This window comes from Macaca nemestrina, chromosome 4 (genome assembly GCF_043159975.1).
Source record: "Macaca nemestrina isolate mMacNem1 chromosome 4, mMacNem.hap1, whole genome shotgun sequence".
Lineage (NCBI taxonomy): Eukaryota > Metazoa > Chordata > Mammalia > Primates > Cercopithecidae > Macaca > Macaca nemestrina.
Window position 1 is genome coordinate 183,663,266 of NC_092128.1, and position 13,434 is coordinate 183,676,699.

General features: G+C 41.3%; 1 protein-coding gene across 4 annotated transcripts in view; it reads right to left on the bottom strand.

The window, feature by feature from the left end:
* LOC105472931 (DS cell adhesion molecule) overlaps positions 1–13,434 on the bottom strand; it is an 818,273-nt gene that overhangs the window by 669,188 nt on the left and 135,651 nt on the right. For all 4 annotated transcript variants that reach the window (XM_071095740.1, XM_071095738.1, XM_071095737.1 and 1 more), the window contains exon 2: positions 3,611–3,928. In XM_071095740.1, coding sequence (XP_070951841.1) covers positions 3,611–3,928 — 318 coding nt within the window. The remainder of the gene's footprint in view (positions 1–3,610; positions 3,929–13,434) is intronic.

The following is a 13,434-nucleotide window of genomic DNA, read 5'->3' on the forward strand; positions in this document are numbered from 1 at the left end:
CCTAACAGATTCTTGCTAAAGTCAGGTCAAACATGTATACATCAAAGATGGGACAGGAAGAACTTGATCAGATATCAAGAGTGATCAAGTATCAAGAGTAAGGGGATGATTTAGCAGGATTCTCGCTAAAGTTGGGAACCATAGACCAGACATGAAAAGCTAAGGTCAAGGACTCGTTGAGAGGAGGGCTCAGAGGAGCTTTTCCAAAGTTAGTCAAGGAGAGATTCTTTACCCCATCCACTCACATACTGAAGAACATCTTTCTTGCTTCCATTTTTTGACAATGATGAATAAAGTTGCTATGCAAATTTCTGTGCAGATTTGGATATTCTTTATCCTGAAGCATAAGGCAATCATAGGACACAACTTATTTCCAGCTCCTTAAGGCGTGCTTTCCTCTCCTGCCTGAGGTCCAGTCTTGAAAATGGTTGCTTCAGATATTTTGTCTGCTTTGTTTGTTGTTTTTTTTAGCTGGTTGTATTAGTCCGTTCTCACACTGCTATGAAGAAATACCCAAGACTGGGTAATTTATAAAGAAAAGAGGTTTAATTAACTCATAGTTCTGAATGTCTGGGGAGGCCTCAGGAAACGTACAATCATGGCATAAGGCACTCTTCACAGGTGGCAGGAGAATGAGTGTCAGCAAGGGAAATGTCAGGTGCTTATAAAACCATCAGATCTCATGAGACTCACTCACTATCACGAGAACAGAAAGGGGGAACCTACCCCATGATTCAATGACCTTCCACTGGGTCCCTCCCAGGACCCATAGGGATTATGCAGATTATCTTCCAAGATGAGATTTGGGTGCAGACACAGAGCCAAACCGTATCAGCCTCAGGACACTGGTTTTTGGTTGTTTCAGATAAAAGGGTAAGTGTGGCTCCTGCACCTCCATCTCGGCCACAAGCAAAAGTTCTAGTCAAATGTTAGAAAGCACCGTTTGCAGCCGGGCATGGTGGCTCACACCTGTAATCCCAGCACTTTGGGAGGCTGAGGCAGGCAGATCATGAGGTCAGGAGATCGAGACCATCCTGGCTAACGTGGTGAAACCCGTCTCTACTAAAAATACAAATCATTAGCCGGGTGTGGTGGCGGGCGCCTGTAGTCCCAGCTACTCGGGAGGCGGAGTCAGGAGAATGGTGTGAACCTGGGAGGCGGAGCTTGCAGTGAGCCGAGATCGTGCCACTGCACTCCAACCCGGGCAACAGAGTGAGACTCCATCTCAAAAAAAAAAAAAAAAAAAGAAAAAAGAGAGAGAGAGAGAGAGAGAGAGAGAGAGAGAGAGAGAGAGAGAGAAAGAAAGAGAAAGAAAGGAAAAGAAAAGAAAAGAAAAAAGAAAAGAAAAGAAAAAAAAGAAAGCACAGTTTGCTAAGGAGAAAACAATCATAAGAAATCCACTGACTTGTCCAGGATCATGCAGCTGATTGCTACTTGCTATGTAGCAAAGGCAGCCTGGGTAAGGAGCAATACTGTCTCAAGTGGCCCACCTGCATTCCAGCCCTTAGAATAAGCAAGAAAATATCTTACGTTAGAACTAGGATTGATGATTACTGACACATGATGAGTAAACCTTCCTTCAATTGCTAGCACCCAGACCTAGGTCAAAGTTTCTGAAAATTAAGAATGAGAATCCCTTGTGCTGCCAAAGGAAAGATTATGACATCATTCAACCTAAAAACTTATTCCGGGAAAATCCAAACACCAATCTACAGGGATATTTAGACATTTAGGATGACCTGATACAGAACAGGATGCCCCATGAGTGAGCAGTCATTGCCTTCAAACTTACCCTTCAGCTGTCAAAAAAAAAAGGTAGCATTTATGCTCTTCATCTGCCTTTTTGTACAAGCTTCCAGTTCTGTACCCACATTTATATAAACAGGGTGAAAAAAGATTTTCAAGTATCCAGTGTGACAACCTAAAGATTATTATAACCATTATGTGTTCATAATAAAAAGCAAAATGAAATCAGGAGAGAAATTTGATTTGGGTAATATGACTGCCCATCTTATACGTTCAAACTCATACAGGAGTCATCTATATTCTGGATTCATCGTCCATAGGGTTTCAGATGTCAAGAACACCAGCACATAAAGACTGAAAGCACAACTGGGTAGGAAGAGGCAGGTAGCACAGATGCCAGACAAGATGATGCAATTTCCATGCTCTAAAACTTTCAGTGTCATGCAAAAAACAATGAATTCTATGACTAATTTAGAAGACGATAGTTAAAACAGGAGTAAGCATTTCATTTCTTTATCTGACAGAAAATCCAAGGCAGACATAATGGATTAATACATACAGATATAGTTTTTTGAAATTCCAGGTTTCCCTATAAGTGGTGTTTTGTAGATTATAAATACGCTTTTATAACACATCATTAAAATGTGCAGTCTTCCCAATAAAAGTCATTCACTATATCTCCCTGTTTGTCAGGTTTAGAGGTCCCTTTACAAATTGCATTTGCTTTATTGTAATTATTTGACACATCAAATTTTCATATATCTTGATTAAAGACAATCTTTTTTTGTTCTTCCTTATGTGAATCCTCATGCAGGTTTTGGAATTCATGAGCATGTCACAGAGATCAAAATATAGTTGGGAAAATGACTAGCTAGCAGCATGAGTCACAGTCTAATGTTTGATGGCTTACATCAAAGAGATCATATGCAGGAATTCAGAAACACCTCATATTTTTCTCATGTTGTGATGTCTTCTACCAGCACCTACTCACTTACTGAAGAAATTATTGCAAAGCTCCCCCAGCTACCTGGTGTATAAGAAAAAAATCAAAGTCACATTCTCTTTGCCCTGCTATTATATTATGTCAGTCTACACAAGTATTTCAGAGCTAGACTTAAAAAAATTAAAATGCTGTTTGCTAACAGGAGTCTAGCTGTGAGTTTGTTTTGCAGGGCTTTGTTAAATCTATAGAACCACACAATCTGTCCTGTATATATAGCCTTTGATGTCTGTGTGTCTCAGGCAGTATTCTTTCCTGGGTTGACTTGTAGCATTGGTGATTAAAAAAAGACACAATATGTTGTTAAAAGGAACATAGCCCATTCAGGATTTATGCACCAACAACATTTCAGCAACATGTGATACAGTCAAAAATGTTAAAATAGCCTTTCTATTTCACAAGGAAAGCAAGGATATTAGATTGATTCTGTTTCCATAACAGTACATCTTGATGCTATGGTTTTATTCCAGCTCAACCATTTGTCATATTTTTTCTCTCTTTCTCCTCCCCCAGGATGGGGTAGGAGAAGGGCAAGGGGGAAAAAGGAGGGGTGGAAGCAAATGCATTGGATTTGAGACGCTGAAAACTTGAATTCGAGTATCAAATTAGACAAAATATAAGGAGGGTGGGATGTTAGAACTTGCCAACTTGCTAATTGCTGCTTTCAAGGTTTAGTTCCAACAATGTAAGGCACTCTGAAATCTAAACAAGGAGATCTTAAAGAAGTCATCAGCAAGGTCAGAATGAACTGATGATGGGGTTTTCATTAGTCCTCTGCTGCAATGGCATTTTGCTATTTGTCATTGTCATTGTCCTCCCACCCCAAGCAGGCACAGAAAAAACAAAGCCCAGAGCTGTACTCACCAGCCTTGATGTGGACATCCTGACTTCTAATTTTCCCTGAAGGATTTTCAGCTGTGCAATAATAAGTATTATCATGGATTAAGGTACTGAAGCTTGAAGGAGGGAAGGGGAAAATTTGGAGAGTGCCGTTGGGGTGGACGTGGCGGATCCCGGGGACATCGTAGATCTCCTCGCCCGTGGCTAGGTACCATCTGAGAGTCACAGGAGGGATGCCTGCTGCGGGGCAGGGCACCAGAGTCCCCGTGGTGCTGGCAAACACTACCTCTTGCAGAGATGCATTGACAAAGTAGAGGCTGGAGTGTAGGTCTTCACTGAAAACTGCAAGAAGACAACACGGGGATCCATGGGTAAGTAAAACATGCCTTTGACATTTGCAGTTCAATGTCTGGCCTCAGAAAGTTATCTTGAAAATTAATCATGAGGCTCAGGCTCAAATAAAACCAAATAACTCAAATTTTCTCAAAATGCTATGAGCAGACAGGCTGATACTAAAAAATAAGGCGCCATCCTAATTTCACATTTTGTGCACAAACTGTTAAGTTACCCTGGATGCTAATTTTTAAATAGATTGTTTTTTTGCCTCATGCTCCAAGCCCTGTTTAATAGATTGGTTTTTTGCCTCATGCTCCAAGCCCTGTTTTGTCCCCACACTGGCCATGATCGGACTGTGTATTATATAGCTTGTATTCACTTATTGTCTATCTTCTGCCACTAGAGATAAGCCTCATGAGGACAAGGTCTTGATTTACTCCCACTATTACCTGGAGCATAGCGCCCAGCTCTCACTGGGCTCTCAGTAAAGGGAAGCTGAATGTGTGAATGCCTAGATCTTGTTGCTGGGATCAAATTGCTCTCATTACTAGGTACACTGAGGGTTATTATGAAATAAAATTAGTCACATTTTTAATTAAAATTGAAAATCACATGTAAAGCATTTTATTATTTTTTATTATACTTTAAGTTGTGGGATACATGTGTAGTTTTGTTACATAGGTATACATGTGCCATGGTGGTTTGCTGCACCCATCGACCCATCATCTAGGTATTTCTCCTAATGCTATCCCTCCCCCAGCCCCCTACCCCCAACAAGCCCTGGTGTGTGATGTTCCCTTCCCTGTGTCCATGTGTTCTCATTCTTCAACTCTTACTTATGAGTGAGAACATGCGGTGTTCGGTTTTCTGTTCTTGTGTTAGTTTGCTGAGAATGATGGTTTCTAGCTCGATCCATGTCCCTGCAAAGGACATGAACTCATCCTTTTTATGGGTGCACAGTATTCCATGGTGCATATGTGCCACATTTTATTTATCCAGTCTATCATTGATGGGCATTTGGGTTGGTTCCACGTGCTATTGTGAATAGTGCCACAATAAATATACACGTGCATGTGTCTTTATAGAATGATTTATAATCCTTTGGGTATATACCCAGTAATGGGATTGCTGGGTCAAATGGTATTTCTGGTTCTAGATCCTTGAGGAATCGCCACACTGTCTTCCACAGTGGTTGAACTAATTTACACTCCCACCAACAGTGTTAAAGCATTCCTATTTCTCCACATCCTCTCCAGCATCTATTGTTTCCAGACTTTTTAACGATAGCCATTCTAACTGGCAGGAGATGGTATCTCATTGTGGCTTTGATTTGCATTTCTCTAATGACCAGTGATGACGAGCTTTTTTTCATGTTTGTTGGCTGTGTAAATGTCTTCTTTTGAGAAGTTTATCTTTGCCCACTTTTTGATGGGGTTGTCTTTTTCTTGTAAATTTGGGTTCTTTGTAGAGTAAACCATGTTTAAAAAAAACACCATTATCAGAAAATAGAATGTCAAATCAACAATGCACTTTTATTTAAAATAGGACATAACAATAAAGAGAATTCTGACAAAAGCATGACTCAACTCCACCAGCCTACAGTGTCTGTTTTGAGTTTTACATTTCCCTTCTGGTCCACCTGCCTCCATGCCTTATCTATATAATTATATCATGTTAAAGTGTACATACATAAAAGGTACCATTTTTATAACTGTTTCATTCTCTTATACATCATCTACATAATTCCATGGTTCTATACAGACTTCACAAGTAAGTATCAGTGAATGTACAATTTATGCATATTCTTGTTTTTTTTTTGTTTTTTTTTTTTTTTTTATTTTGAGACAGAGTCTTGCTCTGTCGCCCAGGCTGGAGTGCAGTGGCTGGATCTCAGCTCACTGCAAGCTCCACCTCCCGGGTTTACGCCATTCTCCCGCCTCAGCCTCCTGAGTAGCTGGGACTACAGGTGCCCGCCACCTCGACTGGCTAGCTTTTTATATTTTTTAGTAGAGACGGGGTTTCATCATGTTTGCCAGGATGGTCTCGATCTCCTGACCTCGTGATCCACCCGCCTCGGCCTTCCAAAGTGCTGGGATTACAGGCGTGAGCCACCACTCCCGGCCCAATTTATGCATATTCTTATGAACTGTTTTCCTGCTCTTTTCATTTACATTGTTTCTCCTTTCACTTCTACAAGTAAATATCAGCAAAAGTGTTCATACACATTTAGCTTTTTAATTCATTTAAGGGCCTAAACAAGGGTTTTCTGGAGTGTTGGTTATGTGAACAAATAAAACGTTACTTCCAGAATTTACAAGTTAAACAAAAGATTTATAAACATAATGAAGGCCTACTTGTCGCCCATCTGAGCTTCTCTGTGACTTTCTAAAGCAAGTATATAACTAGTTACATATTTGTAAGAGAGAGGAGAAGCCCCAGATATTTCAAATGAACTTCACTGGTCAGAGGTGAGAATAACATTTATTGGATGCTTCACAGTACTCCATACCAGACAATCTTATAACACTCGAGATGAACAACAGCTCTGCTAGGTAAACAAAGGCTCCACTTTGCAGACAATGACATGCAGATTCACAGGGCTGTCACTTGACCAAGGACACAGGATACAGTCACTTGAGCGAGACGCAGGGCTAGAAGGTGGCAGAACTAGATTCAGTCTTTCTGATGAAGGCTTCTGTGATTTATGTTTCCTCATCTTAGAACCAAATGTGGCATAACAGTCCCCCTCATTTGGGTGGGGATTAGAGGCAGCTCTCTATAGAGTGGGTCTGTGGCCTGTGCTTCCAGACCTAGTCTTTCTCCACGGTATGGAGCTGAGGGGTTACAGGCTCCTGCTATGTGCTGGGGTTGCTACTAAGTCTGTGAGATAAGATACATGTGGCCCTCACTTTGCCTGTAGTTAATTGATATGATTTGGTAAGAAAGAGATGAAGAAATTAACACTATTTACAAAGGTGATTGGACTCATCCTCTAATAATAAGATTTAGCCTGCTCACTAAATGTGAGGGTAGCAGGTAGTCCCCACCCTGCTGTTAGGAAGCACAGCATCCAAGCATTGGCACAAGGCTGGATAGATGTGGTTGACTCTACTCACAGCACGTACTTTCCTGCTGCCACTTGAAGTGGACACTGTGGGGCTCTCTCCATATTTCCCGTTTAGGGCCAATGCACCCTGCCCCACAGCAGGTCCTCTCTTGAGTCCCACACTGGGAACCAGCCCCACTTACAGGGAACTGCCTTGTCTGAGGCCTGCAGGGAATGACTGGTCAAAGGTGGCTCCACAGGCCTGGCCCCCTCATGTTAAGGTGCAACAATGCTGAAGGTGCATCCCAGCTGAGACCGCTATTGACAGAGCTTTGCAGAGGAGCTTCTCCCTCCACTCATTCCGCCTTCCTCACATCCTTGCTGATGTGTCTCTTGAGAATACACTCCCAAGAGGCCTTCTGCGTGCCAACTCTTCCTCTGAGCATCTCCCTTCAGATAACTCAACATGAGACAACAACTGAGGCTCTGCTAGTTACCCTCTACAACCGTGTCTTTCTGAGATGTTTTTCTATTTTAAATAAAATAATCAGAAAGTGCCAACTAACATCCCATATGAGCTCCCCAATACAGCATGAGCAATAAATAAAATACACCAAGATGGAAGAAAGTACTACATCTAGATTATCACTGGATTAAAACATTTTTACAAGCAATAATTATTACATTGAATAAGGCAATGACACAACTAAGACTTTCAGGCTGTTATGTTTTTGGGAACCCATTGAATCTGGACAGTGACAATGTGTAGTTTGTTTTATGAAAACATACTCATGTAAGAATCTAACATTTATCTATTATATAAACATTTTGATTTTTAAACTTCACATATTCAATGAGCTCACAGGCCTAAACCTAATGCCTAGCAAGCTGTGTGTGATTCGTAATTGTTAGTTGGTGCATTCACTGTCCCCATTTTTTCATTTTCCATCTCATAATTCACGAAGTATATCAAACTTCTGTTGATAATATAATGTAACCTTTTGAAGTATTTTTGGAATTTCTATTTCACAAAATTACATCTCTTTTAAGTAGACTGGAGTTAGTTTAGGAACTGACTGTTAGAAGTTGAGACAGAGAGAAAGAGAGAAGGTGGGAGGTACAGACGAAAGCCTTTAGCAGAGGTCCTGATATAGAGAGATGCTTACAAATTGTGGCCCCCTTCCATTATGAACAGGAAAGCCTACATACTGATGTGAATTCTGCTCCCCTGTGAGAGCCACAGAGTATAGATGTCCCCAAAGTAGAGGGGCCCCTGAAAAGACCCTCTTTCTCCTTGATCAGGGCAAGTATCAAAAGCTATTGTCAATCTGTGCATCTCAAGAAGTGTCTTGTTCAACAAGGCTAGAAATAACAACGTGGATGATATCACACTCGAAGACCAACACCTCCCTGGGGATGTTGGCCGATGATACCTACCTAAGAGGTCCACCACTGGGATGAGATCTGAGGATCACTCTGGCTGTTAGGCCATATATGGCACCAATGAAAACTCTTTCTTTTCTTTTTTTTTTTTTCATTTATTTATTTATTTATTTTATTATTATTATACTTTAAGTTCTAGGGTACATGTGCATAACGTGCAGGTTTGTTACATATGTATACTTGTGCCATGTTGGCGTGCTGCACCCATCAACTCGTCAGCACCCATCAATTCGTCATTTACATCAGGTATAACTCCCAATGCAATCCCTCCCCCCTCCCCCCTCCCCATGATAGGCCCCAGTGTGTGATGTTCCCCTTCCCGAGTCCAAGTGATCTCATTGTTCAGTTCCCACCTATGAGTGAGAACATGCGGTGTTTGGTTTTCTGTTCTTGTGATAGTTTGCTAAGAATGATGGTTTCCAGCTGCATCCATGTCCCTACAAAGGACACAAACTCATCCTTTTTTATGGCTGCATAGTATTCCATGGTGTATATGTGCCACATTTTCTTAATCCAGTCTGTCACTGATGGACATTTGGGTTGATTCCAAGTCTTTGCTATTGTGAATAGTGCCGCAATAAACATACGTGTGCATGTGTCTTTATAGCAGCATGATTTATAATACTTTGGGTATATACCCAGTAATGGGATGGCTGGGTCAAATGGTACATCTAGTTCTAGATCCTTGAGGAATTGCCATACTGTTTTCTTTTCATTGGTGTCATATAGGATGCAAATATCACCAGGGCCAAAGGTTTCAATTATAGAAAAGTTTATCAGTATAAACACAGTGGTCAATGACACAGAATCCTGCAGGGCCTTGAGATGTGTGTTGAGTCATAGTTACATTAGGAAAACTTGCTCTCGTGTGCCTATATGGAATGCAGACTTCTATTTAGTAAAACCAAGAAGGTTAACCCCTAACCTCACTAAAGAGAGATGGGAGGGATTGCTCTCTCTCCTTGCACAAATACACCTTACAGTGCACGTGGCACAACTTCATTCTTTAAGTTTAGTAAATATATCAATAAGTATGTTGGTGTGGGGATGAGGTGGGGCAAGTGTAATGAGATTCCTGGGCTACTATAGCCTAGAAAGAACTTCATTAGGAAGAATTGTTGGAAAGTTATGAGAATGGCATGCGGTGGTCAAGAATTGGTATGGTGAAATGAGCTCATGCATTTTAGCACTATGTCTTGTTAAGCAACTAAATGGTCATGTAACCAGTCATTTAAACACTAAGCACCAACTTTAGATTGTCCCAATAAAGGAAGAAGTAGGGGGAGGCAGAGGAGACATTAATCTAATAACTAGATGATCTAATAACTACGCCTGGGCACTCTCCATGGCTTGCTACCCGAGCTGTGTCGGGACCTGTCCCCTGCATTGTAACAAAGTATTCCTCAGCTGCCCCAGCCATGACTCAGGTGGTCCCAGGCCTGGTTTAACCTGCTGCACTGGAAGATACTAGTCGTAAACTTTGGTGGCATCCACGTTGTGTTAATTCTGCAGGTGCACAGAATGCAAAAGCTGTGGGGCATGGGTTCCTCCACCTAAACTTCAAAGACCTCCCAGAAAGCCTGGGGCCCTGGGCAGAGACTTGTTTTAGAGGAGGAGCTGGCACAAACAGTCCCCATTAGGGCGGTGCTGAGAAGAACTAATGGGCCAGAGCTGCTGCAGAGACTGTCCACTGGAGTAATGCCTAGTGGAGTCATGGAAGTGGGGCTGGCCCTGAGACCCCAGAATTGTAGAGCTACCAGCACATAACATCAGCCTGGGAGAGCTGAAGGCACAAGACTCCAACCCATGAGAGCTTCTGGGTGAACTGAGCCCAAGAGCCCAACAAAGCCATCAAGGCAGCTTTTCCTGAGGCCCTGGGGACCCAACACCCATCCCAGTGTGCCCCGGGTGAGGGAAATGCAATTAAAGGGGATTATTATCCAGCTTTAAACTTAAGGTTGTTTTCTCTGTTGGGTTTTAGATTTCCTTGGAGCCTGTCACCTCTTCCTGCCTCTTTCTCCTTTTTGGAATGGGAACGTCTATCCTGTGCCTGTCTCACCATTAAGTTTTGGAATTAGATAGCTTGCTTTGATTCATAGCTCACGGCTGGAGGGAATCTGCCTCTAGATGAATCATGCCTAAGTCTCATTCATATCTGATTTAGATGAGACTTTGGACTTTCAAATTGATGCTGGAATTAGTTAAGACTTTTGGGGTACCAGGATGAAATGAATGCATTTTGTATGTTAGAAGTTTCAGGAGGCCAGGGCAGAATACCACGATTTGAATGTTCCTGCCAAAACTCATGTTGAAATTTAACTGCCGGGGTAATGGTATTGGGAGGTGGGACCTCAAAAAGGTGACTCATAAGAGGCAGAGCCCTCATAAATGGATTAATGTCATGATCACAGGAGTCAGCTCCTTATACAATAATACATTCTGCCCCCATTTTCTTTCTATCCTGAGCACTTGCTTCTGTCTTCCATCCTTCCACCCAGGATGACCCTCACCTGATGGCCTTGGACTTCTCAGCCTCCAGAGCCATGAGCCAAATAAACTTCTGTTGTTTATAATTTACTCAGTTTGTGTATTCTGTTATAGTAGCAGAAAATGAACCAAGACAACAATTCGCGAAAGTTTCACTCTTCACACTCATACAAGAATAGGTGAGGCCTCTTCACATCACTATGCTAGTTTCATTATATGCCTGCCTGTATTCTGGAAAGTCAGATCCAGGGGAAGCTGTGTCCATGAGATTTAGCATCCTCCAGGTATCTTACTTGAATCATCCATCTTTTTTCTCTTGGTCTCCATCGCTGGCAGAAACCAAGAGTTTGCCCTCCAGGGCCAGTGGGGGCTATGGCTAAGCTGGGAAACACAGTGAACACCATTCGTCAAAAGGTGGCAGAGAAAAATACATTTTGTACAAGTGATAGATCTTACCCACAGAGAAGAGAGGCAGGGGTGTTCATCAAGTCATAAGTGTTTTATAGTTTTCTCTCCCAACCATAACTAAAGTCTTTAGCAATGCTTCATAAGTCAGAATATGAAAATTATTGCTAACTAAGAAATCGGTTCAGATCAGAAGCATAGTTAATAGTTCAACATGGCAGTTTTCAACTCAAATAAAAATGCTGATAGTAGCACTGTAATTTTACATTTGAGCTTTCTAAGAAACTGACATTACCCCAAACATATTGTTAGGAATGAGGTAACTGTCACTCTTCAAGGCTAATTAATTCCACCAGGATTCTTTTATTTTTTTTTCCCCTACATTATTCTTCTATCAACCCGACTGTGGGTAATTTGAACTAAGCAAAATTTGGTCATATTTGAATTTATCCTCTTGTATCCTAAAAGCAGTCTTGTTAAGAATAGCAAGACTTTAAAAATGTAAATGTATACAAGAAACATTGCTTAATTAAATGTATAGTTTCTTATTGAAAATCACATTCCACAAGCCAGCCTGTGAAGTTATTTAAATGACTGCAGGAAAAAAATGATAAATAAATGTTTAATCCTTGTAGTTAAAGAGATAAGCGACCTACGGGGGATTACTGTCACTTCTCCTTATATTTTTAAAGAATCTTACATTAGTCTTTCTCCTTCATGCCACTGGGTTTAATAATGTAACATAAACTCATTCTCTAAGAGACACATCATATGGCCACAGGCAAAAGAAAACCCAAACTATATTCCAACAGCTTTTGTTTCTTCCATCTAAGGGACCATCCATCTGCCTAAATAATAGCACTACTTTTTATAGAGTGCCTCCTGCTCTTTAATACAGTAACATTTGCTTCCTCCAGTAAGGGCAGAGGCAACCTTAATGTGAATCGTGTGTGTGTGTGTGTGTGTGTGTGTGTGTGTGTGTGTGTGTGTGTGTGTGTGTGTGTGTGAAAGTTCCTAAAAAATAATCGTGGGTTCAGAACAGAAAGCTAAATGAAACATTCGGCACAATCTTGTGAAATTCAGGGTTGAAAATCCTGGGGTACCAACACTAACGGAGCTAAGGGGAGGGACCTTGGAGAACTGTTTCTTCAGTTGCAGACTTCTCAATATTTTACATCGCTGTAACAGATGGCATAACCAAGGCTCCAGTGACAAACATAGAGAAGAATGTTACACCAAAAAGAAAATAAGTCAATATTTTAGCTTTTCTTAAGATTCACACAGGGCAGGGTGAAAAGAGGAGATGTGGGAGGAATTTGCAGTAGGCAATGACACAAGCATTCACTGATGTAATAATATTTATTGAGCACCTACTAGGTACCAGGTCTTGTGGAAGCACCCAGTAATGCAAGACAGAACAAGTCCTGGTACTACTGTCCAGGAAATTTTAGTCTGAAAGGTACTACAGTTCATGTAGGGAGGTAAATTATAACTCTATTTGCTGAACGTTGTGACAGAAACATTCACAAAATGCAACAGGAGCATAAGTGATAGAGAAACTAACCTGACCTAGGAAAAATGGAAACAACTTTCCAGAGGAGGAAAGAAAAGTACATTCTAGGCAGAAGTCTTAAAAAATATTAGGACATTAAGTTGTCCCAGTCAGGAGAGAAATAAAAAGGTGCTGGGAAGCAGGAAATTCAATGCACAGTTAAAAGTGTTGCATGATTTGAAGAGGGAGCTACAGGTTCCTCAGATTCATTTATCTTGAAAACACTCTTCAGCACCTATCATGTACCTGGCACTATGCCAAGACCAGCAGACACACTAATAACCAAGGTGTGGAAGGGCACTGACCTGCAAGAGGTTACCTTCCAGGTGCTGATTATAAAGTCAAGATTGTAAAGAGTGTCGGTTGCCAAGCTAAAAAGCATGAGCTTAGCCCTGCAGACAATAAGGACAATTAGGCACATACCCAAGAGAAATGAAAACATATGTCCACACAAAACTGTGTGCAAATGTTTAAAGCAGCATTATGTATAATAGCCAATGGTGGAAACAGCCTATGTGTCTATCCCCTGAAGAATAGGTAAGCAAAATGTGGCTTAGCCGTACAATGGGATATCACCCA